Source organism: Drosophila persimilis, unplaced genomic scaffold (genome assembly GCF_003286085.1).
Source record: "Drosophila persimilis strain 14011-0111.01,24,50 unplaced genomic scaffold, DperRS2 tig00000000-arrow-pilon, whole genome shotgun sequence".
Classification (NCBI taxonomy): Eukaryota; Metazoa; Arthropoda; class Insecta; order Diptera; family Drosophilidae; genus Drosophila; species Drosophila persimilis.
In genome coordinates this window covers 1,329,810-1,346,004 of record NW_020825288.1, presented here as the reverse complement: position 1 = coordinate 1,346,004, position 16,195 = coordinate 1,329,810, and the positions used below count along the sequence as shown (strand labels likewise).

Here is a 16,195-nt window from a genome sequence, read left to right as displayed (position 1 = left end):
GAGATTGGGGCAGATCAGTAAACCACTGCCAGCTGTTGGTCATTTATGGAATTGCTGCTCTTAATTGGCCAAATGTGTCTATAAAACTCCCTCAATGGCCGCCTTGACTTTGTCAACTGTTCGCTCGACCGAGGGCGCACCGATACCGATTGCGGATGCCTTTTGCCTGATGCCCTGATGTCTGATGCCCTGATGCCTGAATGGCCGCGATTCCAGTTATCGGCTTCCGCGTTTCACTTGACAAAACCATAAAGCTGAAAGCGATTTCGATTTGCCATGCAGGGGTCTCCTAAGCCAGGGTATCGGATCAGATCGGATCAGAAAAGGAAAGGAAAGGGACCTGAGTACTCGCTATTCGGATTATCCAAACTTGATTTGTGTATTTTGGGCCTGAATCTGGAACTGTATCTGTAGATGATGACTGTAGGCACTATATACTAGATTACAGATCGCTCAATTCGAAGGATTCTGGTGCTACTTGAGCTACTTTGGAATTCATAAAGATCCCAACACTAGAGGTTCTTAGAGATATCTTCATATCTTCAGTTCCTGGGTACCTTATGCGTCGACTCCTGCTCCTCCACGACCTCCTGGCCCTGTGTTTACTGATGCTGCTTTGTCACTTGTTCATATCAATTAAATTTTAATGATATTGTCCCGGGAAGCGCTTTCTGGCCGCTGGCAGCATGTTTTTAATCAATTTTAAGTGGCATTTACCTTTAAGAGAGGTAGGAGTGGAGACTAGAGAAGATCCTGCTCCGTTTTCTGTTTTCCGCTTCCCCACCCGCAGCGAGATTAATGCACACCCCACCATTCTGTATCTGTATCTGCATCTGAATCTGAATCTGTATCTGAATCACTCTCTCGGTGTAATTTAGGCTTTTATTTCACTATTCAAGGGGTCTCTTAGGGTCTAATTAGGATAGTTTTCGTTGGCGCTTAGGGCTCTTCTAGTTGCAGGGTGCGGAATGGTACGTACTCGCGGGTGTACGCGTTCTGTATGGCAAGAGTTGCTAGGTCTGTAATTTCGTGGCTGGTTAACTGAATAAATTAGGAGTTACGGTTACAATTACAATACCAACAACTACAATAAATTAATTAAAACATTAACTAAACATTAAACAAATTCGTTTACTGACTACACACACACTCAAGACACACACTCAGTGGGGGGTGGGGCGGTGTGGGGGAGGAGGAGTAGTGCGAGTGTGCTCCTGATCTCGTGGGAATCGACATCGTCTGGCCAGCGGCTGGACACATCTACGAGTCTAAGTATCTACTATATCTAGTGTATCTATTTAGGCTAATCTACGCGCTAACTACAATACGACTTGGATCACATGTGGAATGCCGCTTTGCAGCTGTTGTGGTGTAGTGGTATCGGCAAGAGTAGGACGGCGACGAGGAGGAGGAGGTGCTCTCACTTGAGCTTGAGAAATGCCAGCAGTGCCTTCTGGATCAGGCTGCGGTTAATGGTCGAATCGGCGGTATAGCGCACGCCCCACAGGTTGCCGTCGTTGTGGTCCACCACTCCGTACTCCCCGACAATGAAGCCGTCGTCGGTCTTCTCCTCCACCCGATACTTGCGATAGTTGCGTCCCTCCACCACATAGGCGACTTTGTCCTCCTCCTCGTTGCCGGCCCCGGCCCCAGCCCCAGCCCCCTCTCTGCCGCGGTCTGCATTTCCATCTGCATCTTCGCCAGATTCATCGCCGACCTCCCCTCCGTCGTCGTCTTGGCCAGCGTCGTAGTCGTGGTTGGCATTTGCGTCGGCGTTGTACACCACCGAACCACGTCCCCTGTCTATGCCTCGGCCGCGACCACTGGTTGCAGTGGTTGCCCCTGCCGCCGCGCTGCTGGCTGTGGTTGTGGCAGCTGGTGGTGTGGCAGTCTCTGCAGATGTGACTGTGGCCAGAGCCGCTGCCCCGCCGCCCTGGCCCTGCGGTCCGTGGGCTCGTCCGTTTGTCATAACACTTACGGACTCTTCAATTTCGTAATTCTGCTCTGAGGTCGGGGTGTACTGCTCGGGGCGTTCGGTGGTAAAGTGGTGATGTTGCGGCATGTTGATGGAGTCGCGGGGCCGCCCCAGAGAGGAGGACGACGAAGACGACGACGAGGAGCTTGTCGAGCTGGAGCTGTACGAATAGCCGGCCGCCCCTGACGAAGCCCCCGATGACGATGATGGTGCCCCTGATGACGATGATGATGCTCCATGTTGGTGTGCAAATTTGGAAATACATTTGACTAGATCTGCGGGAGGAAGGGAGACAGGGAGAGCGATAAAGAGAGGTTTATGTTGGGGGAGGAGCAACAAAGATGATGTCTGATAAGTTCAAGATTAGTTGCCCCTCCAGAAGGGGGGTTAGCATGGGTTTCATGGTGCGTTGTCGTTGCAACTCAAAGCTGCACTGATTAACAAAGTTCAAGAATACCTATGACGATTGTGCCACATTCCTTCAGTAGTTTTCTGGGCGAATACTCGACTGGATTATCGTGTTATATACACCCAGAGTATCGAATAGTTACACCTAGGATTCGCACTGAGGGTGTTTTCAGTTACATCTTGACATTAATTTTGTATCCAAATCTATTTCATATTTCAAATAAATATATTTATATGCAAATCATTCAGAAATCGCAAGCTGTTTGCCAGTTTTCTCTGAGTGTATCAGCTGTAGAATGTGACTGATCTACGATATAGAAATACTATCAAGCATACTTCCAATTTCGATCCCCCTTTGACTCTAATTAAGTTTCCCTTAAACTATCTTCAAAAAGCGCCACTCTCTTTAATTTATGCAAATGCATTCTGAACTTTGTTAAACAGTGTAATTTGTCTTCAGACCAAACTCCGCGACTCAAAACTGAGACTCTTTGCGACTCACCTCTATTGGGCAATCCTTTGGCATTTTGATTAGAATGTTGATGCGGCAGTGATGAATGCTGACGTTGCTCCCAACATGGACGCTGCTGTGGCTGTGGCTGTGGCTGTGGCTGCGGCTGTTGGAAGTGGCTCGGACTGGGATCCAGTAGATGGTGGGGCGACTGCTGATGCTGCGGCTGTGGTGCATTCAATAAATCATAAGGCAATTTATCCAAATTGAAGAGTACTCGACGCGGCGGCGAGGCGGTCGGGTGGTGGTGCTGCGGATGATGCTGCTGCTGATGGTTGTAGCTGTGATAATGGTGCTGCCAAGTGGTTGGTCTGACGGGGGTAGATGTGCTGGACTCTGGCTGCTTGGCGATGGCCGGGGCTGATGTGGTGGCTGGCAGTGCTGGCGGAGCTGTGGCTGCTGTTGTGGTGCTGGTGCTTGTGCTCTGAGCCTCGCCGAAGGCGATGCGAGAGACAATTGCAGGTCGCGGCCGGGAACGTGAGGGCACAAAGGTGCTGGGGGCAGCCCCCGGCGGCACAGTTATGGGCATGGGAGTCGTACTAGTTCCAGGCGCCTTCGTCGGACTGGAGCTGTAGTCCAAAGTGGACGAGGGCACGGGGCCAGGAGTGACGGTGGAGGTGGTCACCGTCTGGGGCCAGTAGGTCTTCGCCGGCTCTCCGTACACCTTGGCGGGCTCCCCATACACCTTGGCCGGCTGCGAGTAGAACTTCGAGGGCTGGCCGTACACCTTCGAGGGCTCCGAGTAGACCTTCTCCGGCTGTCCGTACATCTTGGAGGGCTCGGAGTAGACTTTGGATGGCTCCGAGTAGAACTTGCTCGGCACACTGTACATCTTCGAGGGCACGGAGTAGAACTTGGCCGGCTCCGAGGACGAAGGGTGGCCGTGTCCGGGCCTGGGAATGGGCTTCAGGCTCTCGCTGACATTCCTCTGGGCCTCGGCCAGGATGCCGCCGCGGGTGGACTGCTGCCAGGCCTGCAGATCGTCCACGTTCTGCGATATGGAGCTGTACGATATTGATCTTGACTGCGGCCCGCGACCCTGCTTGGAGTCGTGATAGATCACCGTCTGGAACGGCAGCAGCTTGTCCTCGCCCTCGACCGCCTCATGGGTGACGGCTACCTCCTCGCTTCGGTTGCTTCCCCGCGGGAAGGTGCCGGCTAGTGCTGGTGCCGCCAAGACGCTCTGTATGTTGGAGGCGCTGTTCAGAGAGTCGCTGTCCCCCTCCATGGCGTCGGGCGCGAGTCGGGGCTCTGTCTCCTCGATGGAGAGCTCGCTCTTGTGCGAGCGATTCACAAAGTCCGACCCCGAGCCGCTGGCAGTCGCGGCAGTCGTGGAGCTGGAACTCGTGCTGGGGCGGGGGCGGGCGCGGGGACTGGGACCCCGTTTGCTGGATGAGCTCACGCTGACGGCCACGACCTTGACCTCGTCGCTGCTCGTCTTGGACTTGCTGGAGCGGGGCTCGTCCTCGAGGAAGACGATCTTGCTGCCGCTGGTCACCAGCTTCACGACCTCCCCTCTCTCCGCCCGAGCCTCGTGATCCTTGCTGTTGGCGAGCGTGTTCCTGAAGCGTGTCCTGTGCTCCAGGCTCCTGCCGCTGGCCGTTCGCTGGCGGTGGGTCTCCGCCCGGCCCTCGAACTCCTGCTCGCTGCTGTGCAGGCTGCGCTGCTGCTCGTCGTGGTCCAGGAACAGCTTGAGGAACTCATTGCCGGCGATGAGCTCACTCTGCCGCCCCGTGGGACGTGTCCGGCAGCCGGACAGCATCTGTAACGGAATGAGGGAGAGCCGGGGAAGAGGGAAAGCATTAGTTATGCTCGACATATTCCTCGATTGATCTTTTATGCAAATCAGATCGATCCGATCGATGTGATCGCATTGGCTGTTGCTTATCTCAGCGATCTATTTATAAATTTGCGTAATTAAAATATCATTCGGATCGATCGACGCGCGATCTATAGACATATGCTCCGATATACAGATAAACAGATATACAGATATACAGATATGCACAAGTCATGCAATGGACATTTGAATAATAATGTGCCGAGAGGTCTATTAAGACATCAGCGGAATGCTGGGCCCCGCGATGCGATGTGGATGTGGCTGTGGATATGGTGCAGCGTAGCGGTGCTCTGTTTGAAGTGGTGCATGTTGCTCCCTAGTCAAATGGTGCGACTGTGTGGCATAATTAACCGCCGCCGCCGCTGCCGCCGCGTTGCAAGTGGGTGGCGCAAGGTAGCGAAAACACACACAATGCTTATGGGATTGCAAACACTTTGCATAGCATTCGATCGGATCGGATCGGACTGGACTGGAGTGGAGTGGAAATCGGTTAAGTGGAAAATGGAGCAACATTACTACAGCTATTACTGCTCGCCTGTCGGCTGGTCAATATGTCATTTCCAGTCAGCAAGGCATTCCTCTGGGGGTTGTTTTTTCCCCAGGCATTTCTCTGACTCATCTTTCAGCTGATCATATATCAATTTCGCTTGGAGTTGGGGCAGGGAAAGACCCAGCTTCGGCTCGGGAAAGGTCTGCCAGATCAGGTTGCATTCTCTGGCCTACAGGGATCCTGCCTGGCATGAGTAATCTTTGCTCAGAGAACTATACAGCATAAACAATCGCAAAACTTATCTTAACATTGATAAATCACTTAACGGTGTTCGAATGTGCGCCTTTTCCTTTAGATTTCAACAGCTTCGCAGTTGGACAGTCTCCCTCTAAGCAAATGCAGTAATAATGCAGTATATTTCATGGCCAGAGATTGGCAATAAATTGTTATCAGCCGCCCCCACACCCACCCCCGCCATTCCACCGCCACTTCCAGTGGAAAAAACAAAAGACTTAGGGCACGAACTTGCCCTGCCAAAGGAAATCAGATCAGATCGGATCGGATCGGACAGTCGCATAAAACATATTTATGGCTATTTAAATCCATCTCGCGATTATCTGGCATTAGCAATGCTAATTGCAGGCGGACAAATCGTTTGCAGCTCCGCAAGAAAAATCGATTTCGAATGGAAAGGCGCGCAAATTTAATCAAATATTAATGGAAATTGATCCGAAAAAAATAGCATAATTATTCAATAAACGTTTGTGCATATAGTATAAGGTTTATACTTCATGAACAAGAACAATAACCACATCCGGCAGTGGGGATCCAGCAAAAAGTGGGCGCCTGTCGCCGGGCATTTTCTAGATCATATCGCTGGCAGTCGACAGTCGCTCTAGCAAACACCTTCGCACATGTGCTAAAATTACACAGTCAGAGAGGTAAGTATCTGACCGATCCGCACCACTGTGGGGGTTAGTCACCAGTCACCAGCCAGTCTCCAGCGGGTCGGTCGCCTCGCCTTTTATGTCTAAAATTGCAGAAGTACTCGACCGCGGGCGGTGAGCGTTTAGCATTGACACCAAAAGCCCGCTCTGTGCCCAGTTTGTGATTACAAAAGGGCTTTGTGGCCGCACGCATATCTGTATCTTTGCGTAACGCCCTAAAACAAAAGAAAAAACGTTCTAAAAATACCCTCGTACTCCCAAACGATCGACAAAAACGCATGTGGACAATGCGAATTCCTTTCCATTGTCTCCCCGGGGTTACTTGAACCGACTGGTCAGTGACGTGCTCCAGTTTAATGAATGAATGAAACGAGAGACCTGTGCCTGCCGCTGTACCACTCCAATCACTCCAATGATACCACCGCATGATAGGCAGTTATTAATCTTGATTGATTTATCAGTGGGGGACTTATCAGCAGGGGCTGATCAGCCCGCTAATCCTGTTGGACATTCTTTTGCACTTTACACTGGCGATTTTTGTCGATTTATCATTCGATTGTTGCACCAATCACAATTGCCACAACAGCGGCGACAATTTTCACGGCTGTCAACTTAGCGGAAGTGTCAGAAAAGATATTTTCAGTCCAGAATAGAAGAACAGAAGACCAGAACAGGCGCTCCGAATCAATGGGATATATCCGCCTTCGGTCGACTCCGATTGTTGGCCTAACAATTAACCAATAATCACGCCTTAATGAGCACTCTTTTTATTTAAGATCATTTGGCAGTTGGCAGCACACACCACACCACACGATTGGCTTTCAAGTGCCGCGGGTGGAGCTGGTGCTGATGCTGCCACTTGATACCTCAAATTTAATTAGCCACAATCATCGTGATTTCAGTTTTTACGCTTGACATAACACAACACAACGCAATTCACTGAGCGGCTGACACGGTTGACAGTTTTTCGATTCAGCAAATGTTTTATGCAAATTTCGGAAGTATTTTTATAGCATTTCCATTAAATTTCCTACACAGATGAGATGATTGATCTAAGGCCGAACAGGATTCGCACGTAGTACGTACTGAGTGTGACTCAGACCACACAGCGAGAAGCTATCGAACGCGGAAAAAGTAATGTAATACTTGAAATTGTGCATATTTTCGGGTTCGAGTGGTGTCTGCCCCTAGCGGTGGGCGTTGAAAGGAGCAGCCAGCCACCGCCACCACCACCGCCACCGCCACCGCACAGCAGAAACCACAAAGCCAGTGGCCAAGTGAATGTGTCAGTGGGTCCTAAACGGCTACAGATACAGCTACAGCCCCAGCTTCAGTTGGGGTCTAATCTTTTTGGTAGCAGCCACTCACTGGCTCAATGGCTCACTGGCTCACCACCCGCTGTCGTCAGCTGTGGCGAGTGCATTGTGCATTGTGGCCGTGTTGCAAGCTTAAAAACCACAATACACTCGCAAAAAGATTGGGAAATGGGTTCCACGAGGGATCTATTCTCTGTTTCCTGGAAATGATCGGGGGTGATTCAATGTTTAAACATTCTCTTATATTTTTTGTCGAGTGTAGTTGGCCTGTGTGTCATTACAGGCTACAACTATCTGGCTATCGATCTGCCAGCCAAGTGCAGCCCACATTAGGGCAGTGCTCGAAGCTCAATGCCACAGACAGAGCCTCAGACACAGCCAGAATTCGAGCTAAAGGCAGAATCAGAGTCAGCCAAATCAACGGCAACTGCAACTGCAACAGTTTGGGGCACAAGTACCGAGCACCACACATTTATTAATTACATGGCAGAGAGACAGAAATAGAGACTGAAACAGAAACAGATCTGTGTGGGAAATTAACCCATGTTGGGCCCAGGAACCTTGACGAAGGAGACTTTGGGCTCAGATGCGCCCCGCTCGGAGCTCAGTGGGTTAATGTTCGAAAGAAATGTTCACTTTAGAATGTTGTTGCGCCACTAGGAGCCACCACACCCCGCTGCCCCACCACACACCCCGCTGTCCACAATTTGCAAATCGTAGCCGCCGTCAGAGACCGACTGCCCAGACCCCTAGAAGAGACACAGAGCCGCGGCTCCGTTGCACATATAACTTGCAACTGCAGTCAAATCGCGTGCAATTATTTAGTTTATTCGAGCCTCCGTTTACCCTGCCCCACACTCCACCCCGCGCTCCAGTCCGCACTCCACATTACTCACAATCAACGAGGGTCCGTCCGTCCGCGGGTCCGTTGGTCTCTTTGTCTAATGAGCAGTCAATAAAGTGCGGGCCAGACAGGCGCACAGGCACAATCGAGTGTGGTAAAAATTAATTCCAAATGCATTCGCCAGCCCCCTGTTATGGATGATTTTCGGGCCAATAAAAGCGAGCCGAGTCTAAACAAAGCAAAAGCCAACACACAAGTGGCTGGCGATCGCACCATTAAACTATTTTTCAAAACGCATTGGCCAAGTTAATGGACTTGCATTTGGCAACTGCATTTAAGGGGGGGGTTCCTGGGAATTGGCGGGCTGGGCCGGGCTCTGCGGAGAGGGAAAGTCAGGGGCCATAAAGGTGCATTCTCCCGGTCTGCAGAGAGGGAAAACCGTGACAAAAAGAAAAGTGGTTCGACCTAAAAATGGATTTGATTGGGATGATATAATGTTACAAGACGTCCAAATGATGATGAGTGAGGCCATCAGTTCATTGGGGTACTTTGTGGATGGTTTTTAGCGATTTAACGACCACGAAAGTAGAAGAAGAGGGGTATTCTTCCTCTTTTCTAGTGTCTGAATGGAAGATATTTCGATTATCGAAGTTCTTTCAATGCCATGCCTGTTTGGGACTTTCAATCAAAGCTTCAAATCAATCTACTCTCCATATCAGCGATTGCCTGAACTACTTGGGAGTTCCTAGCGAAAACTATTGCCAGCTGAGTAGCACTCCTTTGCCGCCAGATGGTGACCGACTTAGAAGGGATTTCGGCTGCGATTTAAACTAGTTTTTTCTTGGGGCTAGGAACCGCACACATTGCTAATCTGAGAAGCGAAGAGAAGCCTTGAACTTAAGTTTGGGCCTGGCCGAAAGTTAGCCGATTCCCGGGAACTGCGGCTCGCACCTGGCCATAATTTAGCGGCCTCATGAGCGGCAATTACCGCCTTAATGTGACACTTACCAGCAGCAGAAAGCCCAGTCTGAGGAACCAGCAAAAGTGTGCCATGGCAGCTCCAGGAGGGGGGGAATCGATGGTCCACGGTCCACGGTCCACCTGTTCCACTCGCGTCCACGGGGAGTTAATCAAGCGTTTTAGTGCCGCTGGTGTCTCTTGTTCTCGCTGGGATATGGATGTGGTTGTGCTTAATGGAGCGCACTTTCCTCAAGCGTGATTCATTTGGCCACCCCGGGCAGCTGCTGCTGGACCATGGTCCGTGTATGGCCTGTGTATGGGGGGATCCGCGCTTGTTAATGACTGCAATTAAGGAGAACAAGAAGCGGGCAATTAGTGCACAGAGCGGAGCACAGAGCGGAGCAGAGGTTTCCCACCGGACCAACAAATATCAAAGTCATTGCCACACTCGACACACACACAAACACACACACACATAGCACATTATAATTGCAAAATAATAAATAATTTATAAACAAATAAAGCAGATCCATTGCGTTCAATCGTTAATCGTTAATCAATGGGAAATATCCAGCCCAAATGTCAAGGTGCATTTCACACCAGAAATCGCTGCGAGAGCAGCAGCTTATTTGAAGAGTCTCCTCTCGCAGCCGCAGAGAGAGCCACAAAGAATCATTGAACTTGTATTGGCAACAGGTTGGCAGCAGCAGCAGCCATCCACGGATTGACTGTGCCACAGACTGTGGCCACCACAAAAGAGCCAAGCCCAGGCCCAGTCACAGAGGCGCAGAGTCACAGAGTCACAGTACCAGTCACAGCCCCAGTGCCAGTGCCAGACAGATGCTCCATCGCATCGTCTGTGTTGCAATTTCAACATATTTATAATTAATGGCAAGTATTTTGATAGCTTTTTGTAGCCAACAATTGGCATGCCATTGAGGAGTTGCTGCAACCGCAGGTACTCGGTAGAGACAAGAATGCGACTATTCAGATACCCATCAAAGCAGTCTGCCAGTGATCATCTAATCACATCTGAAAACCAGCTTGAGAAGAGGTCAAGAGGATGCCTTTAGGGCATTCGAGTGTATTCGAGGGTACATGTATTCCGTGGTACTCTACCATAAAGATGAGTTGGCGCTTACCATCCGTAATTTAATTAACATTTCTCAGGCATTTCCGCCACACAAACGGACCGAAAGACAGACAAACCATGTAATTAAATCCTAGCCAAAGTCAAATCCATAAAATATTGAAACAAAGCAAAAACTAAAGACAGGGCAAAACGACAGAGCAAAAAGCAACCAGAAACCAGTTCTAGTTCTTATCAAGCCCCTTCTTCACAGTCCATATAATTACTCATGGTCTATGCGGTGTCGGTCTCGGAACGTCTATCCCCTCTCTCCCATCCTTCCTATCCAACACATTCAATGGCTTTAATTATTTAGGAATTTCGCAAGGAAAACAAATACAATATTTTTTATGGCACGCAGGCAGGCAGTCGGCAGGCATCTCATTAAAAACGAAAGTTTCGTTCTCTGAGAACGAACGCCTCATTAATTAGCCAAAGTTGGACAGCGAGAACCACCTCCCATACTCGACTCGACTCGCCTCGACTCGACTCGTATACGTACTAGCCGGCATTTAATATACCATATACCATATACCATATTCCAAATGGATTTTGTTCTCTCTTCTATGCTGATTCTACTCTTTTGTGTCTGGCCTTCTTCCCTCTTCTGATTTTGTGGTTCTTTGGGCAGGGTTCATCTTGGTTCATCGCCGTAGACTCTTCTGCGTTACATTCATGAAAGTAAGAGTTACGAGTCCATGGTTTTGTTCCCACATTCGTAATCTCCAGCTAAACGTCTCTGAATTACAGCTGCACCCATAATTGGAATAGGAATTGGAAATCGGTTTAGTTCTAGTTCTAGATACACCTATGTATGTATCTCTCGGCTGCAGCTATTGGCTGTAGACGTCACTTGGGTTAAGGCCAAAAACAGCAGCAAAAGAGTGCCGAGAAAAATGTTGGTAGCAGGAATACTCTTCCAAGTTATTCTTAGAGGAAACAAGTTTCAGTCTCAAGAAGTTCATTGAAATTAATGAACAAATTATAAGTTTAAACAATAATTACCCGCCGTTTGGTTGGGGGTTCGGTTCATTAGGGTTTCCTAAAAAAATGCTGACACAATCAGGGGATAAACCTCTCAATTCCCACCAGAATCATCCGCTAGATCTGCCAGACTCTGCCACTTGGGGCCTTGAAGTCCCAACTCCCTGCTTCGATAGAGTATCGACCGCAGCTTGGTCTTGAAATTGTAATCCGAATGCGAATACAAACTCGTGCATGCCCCTTGGCGTTGCTAAATTTGTGCCACACTCTCTGGGGATGGGGGGGGCAGCAGTTAGTATATAAATTAGAATGCTAATCGATAGTTATGGATACGCCCTGAATGCGAACACAGATAGATCTCACAGACACCACTCGCACTCGCACCCGTAGTCGTAGTCGTACACTGACAGATTCCGGTTAATAAACTTGATTTAAAACCAGAAGTGAACACTGAACAGTGGACAGAGCAAAAGGTAATGGCAAATAAATTGCCACTAAGTACACACAATGCATGCGATGGGGGTGGGTGGCGGCAGGGGGGGAGTCCACTACAAAAGATACTCGTATAAAAGCGACAAATAATACGAAATAAAATGTGTAACAAATGGTCTCAAACGTGGCCCGCACCCGCAATTGGCATCGGCTTTGGCATCGGCTGCGGAATCGGTATCGGACGAGACAAGTGTTGGACGCGGTGACAAATTGTCAAACATTTCCATTTTCATTTCCAATCCACCTCCCACTCCCCCCAGCCCCCCCTGGGACAGACTGCAATTCATTAACACTCCTCATGAGGGAGGGGGGGGACCGGACCTCAGTCGAGTTGAGGGACGGACAGACCGAAAGCCGAAAAGGCAAAAGAAGGGAGAGGCCACACGTCGTATGCGTTATGTTATCGACACCACTCCAAAGTCGAGGCAAAGTCAATGCAAAGACAAACCAGAAAGGAGATCGTGACAATTGCCAGCCGAAGACTTAGATACACTTCCAGAAGCTCCACTGCTCCAAAGAATCGACGCTGTGCCAACCCCTCTTTCGAAGAGAAATACCCCCTGGAAGGGTACGCGTCCGCTAATTGGAGCGTTTTCTGTTTTTGTTGATATTTCCATGGAATTTGTCAGAGTTTATTGCACTGCCTCTGCTCTTTATGCCACCATTTGAGCCATTTGTCATCTTGCTCGAAGACTAACACCGAAAATAGTGCAATCCCCAACTTGTTTTTGGTTTTTCCTTCGTATCTTTTGGCAGGTCGCACGAGTTTGAGGCGTTTTTGCAACCGTTTCGTTTCATTTCGTTTCGTTTACTTTGCTTTGTTTTTTAGTGGCCAACATATAATTTGTTAATTTAACATTTTTGCAGCCTTTAATTGTTTTGGCCAAAGCTCAGCGCACGGCTGCTGCAATTAAGCATTTAATAATAATTTTGTTGAAAAATTCGCTGAACGAGTTTGGCAACGCTTCGAACTTTTGCAATCTGGCTCAGAATGTCGGTGGTCAGGAGATTACAGATTATAGAAATTATCGATACGACTTTTTGATTGATTAAGGGTTAAGCCAGAGGCCGCCGACAGGCGAGGACTTCACTCAATGAGTGGAGCATTTGTTTGATTGAGACTTGCAATTACTTCGAGGGGTTTTCGGGGGAAACATTATAATAAATCGTTTATTATTATTCGTACATTGATAGAGTCATTAAATCGTGTGCTGGTGTCTATTTTTGGGAGTGCAGGAATGCGTTTCGTCACCACAAAGACGGGCATCGTCCAACAAAGGAATCTGCCTACAAAAATGGGGTTTGTTATCGAAAAGGCATGAAGCACCTACTAATGATTACTTTCTAGAGATTCTTCAGCTATCTCTACATATTTTTCCATATAAAACCTCGATCATAAAGCTTTGACATACATTTTCCATCACTTCACTCACAGAAACCCAATCAATGCCCTTGGAGGCCGGACTACCGAGGCTTTTCCTTGGCATTCAGCGGGGACTGGACTTTCAATTGGACAAAACAAATCCGAAATTAATTTGAATGCCAGGCAGGCCGGGCCCGGCCGGACAGTAGGTCGGTAAATCAACTCCCAATTACAGCGAACCGTTAATTACTACAGTAGATTCCTAATAAGGAGGGGGAGATCTAAATTACAGACTACCAAGATGCATGCCAAATCAAAAGGCCCTCCCTCTCGCCCCAGCCCCATTTCGACCCCATTAAAACCCCATTTGTCCATCAAACACACACACACACACACAAAAGACAATTGCAACAATCTCCTAGGGGAGCGATACTTATCTCTCTTTTGGGCCTCTCCGAAAACAAATTAATCCACGGCTGTCCATCAACATCAAAAATTGGTATCGGGACTTCGCCCTAGACAAAAGACGCTCTGAAACCTTTTTTTTTTTGATTGCCAACTGGAAACAAGTACAAAAACAATCTGAGACCCACCGAAATACCGAAACGCCGAAACACCGAAACACCGTCTGTGCATGCCAATACTCTGATTCACAGACAGACAGACAGACAGACACACTTTCATCCATGACCTTGAAGCTCTTTGGCCGACATATTTTCGGAGCTGCAACCGACTCAAGTTGGTGGCTTAACAGCCAACCAACCGCACTGTCCCTGCCCCTGCCCCTGCCCCGCCCCGCCCCTGAGCCTTATACAGATTTCCACAATTGAAGACAAATCCACTTTGTGGCCAATGGGTTGCAAGAAGTCCAAGAGCTGGCCCCACAGCCACAACAAACCAAAGCCAAAGCCAAAGCCAATCGAAGAAATAAAGTCGAAGTAGGAGATACCCTTGCCAAAATTAATGGGTGTATGGGCTGATCTGTGACTTATTATGGCAATTATGGCAGTTTCTCTTCCTCAGGCTTCTCTATGTATCTTTTGAATCTCAGATACATGATATATACAAGTAGGACCTCCATTTTTTACAAATTTTGAAGGAAACCAGAACCTCTAATGTTTTTTTGGATTATCTAAAGAGGTACCCAATTTGTTGGCACAGTATCTGCCCTTCTTACTATAGAAGATTTCCGATCTCAATAGAACTCCACATAATCCAGCACAATCTGTAAAGATTTTGTAGAATTTCTTCCAAAAAGTCTGCTACTTTTCTCACGTTCTTCGGTCTTAAGTACTTTTGTAAGTTATACGATCTCTTTTAGAGTTAAGATGCGTTCAATAGATCGGCATCGTACCGTACCAATCGTACCGGTATCTATTTAAAAAGGTTTGGTCTTATAGGGGAGACAGTATTATATAGGAAAAGACAAGTAGATACTCCAAAATAGCGGTTATAAATTATCAAGAGATATTCATACATGTATCAAGAATATATTTCCCATTTATAGGAGTCCACAAGTCCCCCTAATCGTTACAAGGGTACTCTCTCGAATGGAAATACTCGCAGTATCGCATTTTGCAATGCAAAAAAACCGAAATTAAAACACGTCGAGTGCAAAAACAAACGAAAAACCGAACAAATTTAAGGGGCGAAAAAAAAAGGTAACGCGTTTGCGCATAAAAACGTTTTGGATTTGGCCAATTTTAGACGTTTGCAGCAAAGCGATCTATATATACATATACATATATATATATACGTATACGTCTCTCTGACTGGCATATTATTAACCGTTACTGTTACTGGAACTGTTACTCTGTTACCCTCTGTATGTGTGTGTGTGTGTGTGTTTTTGCTTGGTCCAAAAAAAAAAACCCGACCCGACGTCGAGGCTTACCAATAATGCACCCACCACATTTATGGCTGTTTTTGCTTGCTGTTTTAATCCCTCGTTGCTGTTGTTGTTGCTGTTGCTGTTTGTTGTTTTTCTTCTTGTAATTGTTGCTGGAATTGATTGTTAAGCTTTCTATATTTACGATCTGTTCGGTGTATTGTTCAATGCATTTGTTGCTAAGCCGATTTTTTTCTCTTTTGTTTATTTAAATTGGAGCAATATTGGCGCGCGAGCTTTAGACGGACTTGGTTTTTGTTTATGGAATGTTTGTTTTATTCAATTAATTATTGTTTACTGCACAGGCACACACGCACGCGCACACACACTCTGAAAACTTGTTATTTAACTGACTTGGTCGAAAACTGTCTCTGGCTGTGGTAGTCGTGCCTTTCCTCTATCCTTTTGGTGGGGGACTTTCGGTGGGGCTCTTTTGGAACGGTCCTTAAATAAGTTTTCAGCTGTGTTATTGGCTAGCTCCGCGAATTGGCCTGCAACTGCAACTGACGCTGGAGCCGGAGCTGGCGCGGGAGAAGGAGGAGTCGTGGGTAGTGGGTGGTGTTCGGGCCAGGCCCAGAGTCTTGGCCAAGTACTTTCACGAGCAGCGAAACAGAGTCGAAAGCTGTCTGTGGAAATGGGAACGTTTCGTGCGCCGCGTCTTGCGTCCGTTTGGCTACAGCGTCCACAATTAACTGAATTCCCACAGCGATCAGGGGCTGATAAGTGCTGGTGCTGGCCAGCAGCAGCAGCAGCAGCAGCGCCCAAGAAGCCACAGCCAAGAAAAGCTCGGCTCACAGCCAGCACAGAACGTACGAGTAGACCCGTCCCGTCAGAAAGGCAACAGCAACGGCGACAGCGTCAGTAAAAGCCAGACTCGGTTTCGGGCCAACAGAAACAGAACGACTGCACATGGCCCACAAAAAAGCGGTTCTCTTTGACTTCGTGTACGCTTCGTATTCGTATGTTCATGCAGATCCGCACATATTGCTGGCGTTGGCCCAAAGCCAAGCTTGAGGTCCACTTGCCTTTTGACCAAAGCAAATCTTGG

General features: G+C 48.2%; 1 protein-coding gene across 1 annotated transcript; it reads right to left on the bottom strand.

Annotated features, from left to right (window-relative positions):
- Nucleotides 1-1,139: 1,139 nt before the first annotated feature.
- LOC6595170 (mucin-5AC) lies at nucleotides 1,140-15,770 on the bottom strand. Its single transcript, XM_002020389.2, has 4 exons — nucleotides 15,154-15,770; nucleotides 9,340-9,633; nucleotides 2,886-4,656; nucleotides 1,140-2,250 (listed from the first exon to the last, which is right to left on the bottom strand). The coding sequence occupies exons 2-4, from the start codon at nucleotides 9,382-9,384 to the stop codon at nucleotides 1,421-1,423; spliced, it is 2,646 nt and encodes an 881-aa protein (XP_002020425.1). The 5' UTR covers nucleotides 9,385-9,633; nucleotides 15,154-15,770; the 3' UTR covers nucleotides 1,140-1,420.
- Nucleotides 15,771-16,195: the final 425 nt, after the last annotated feature.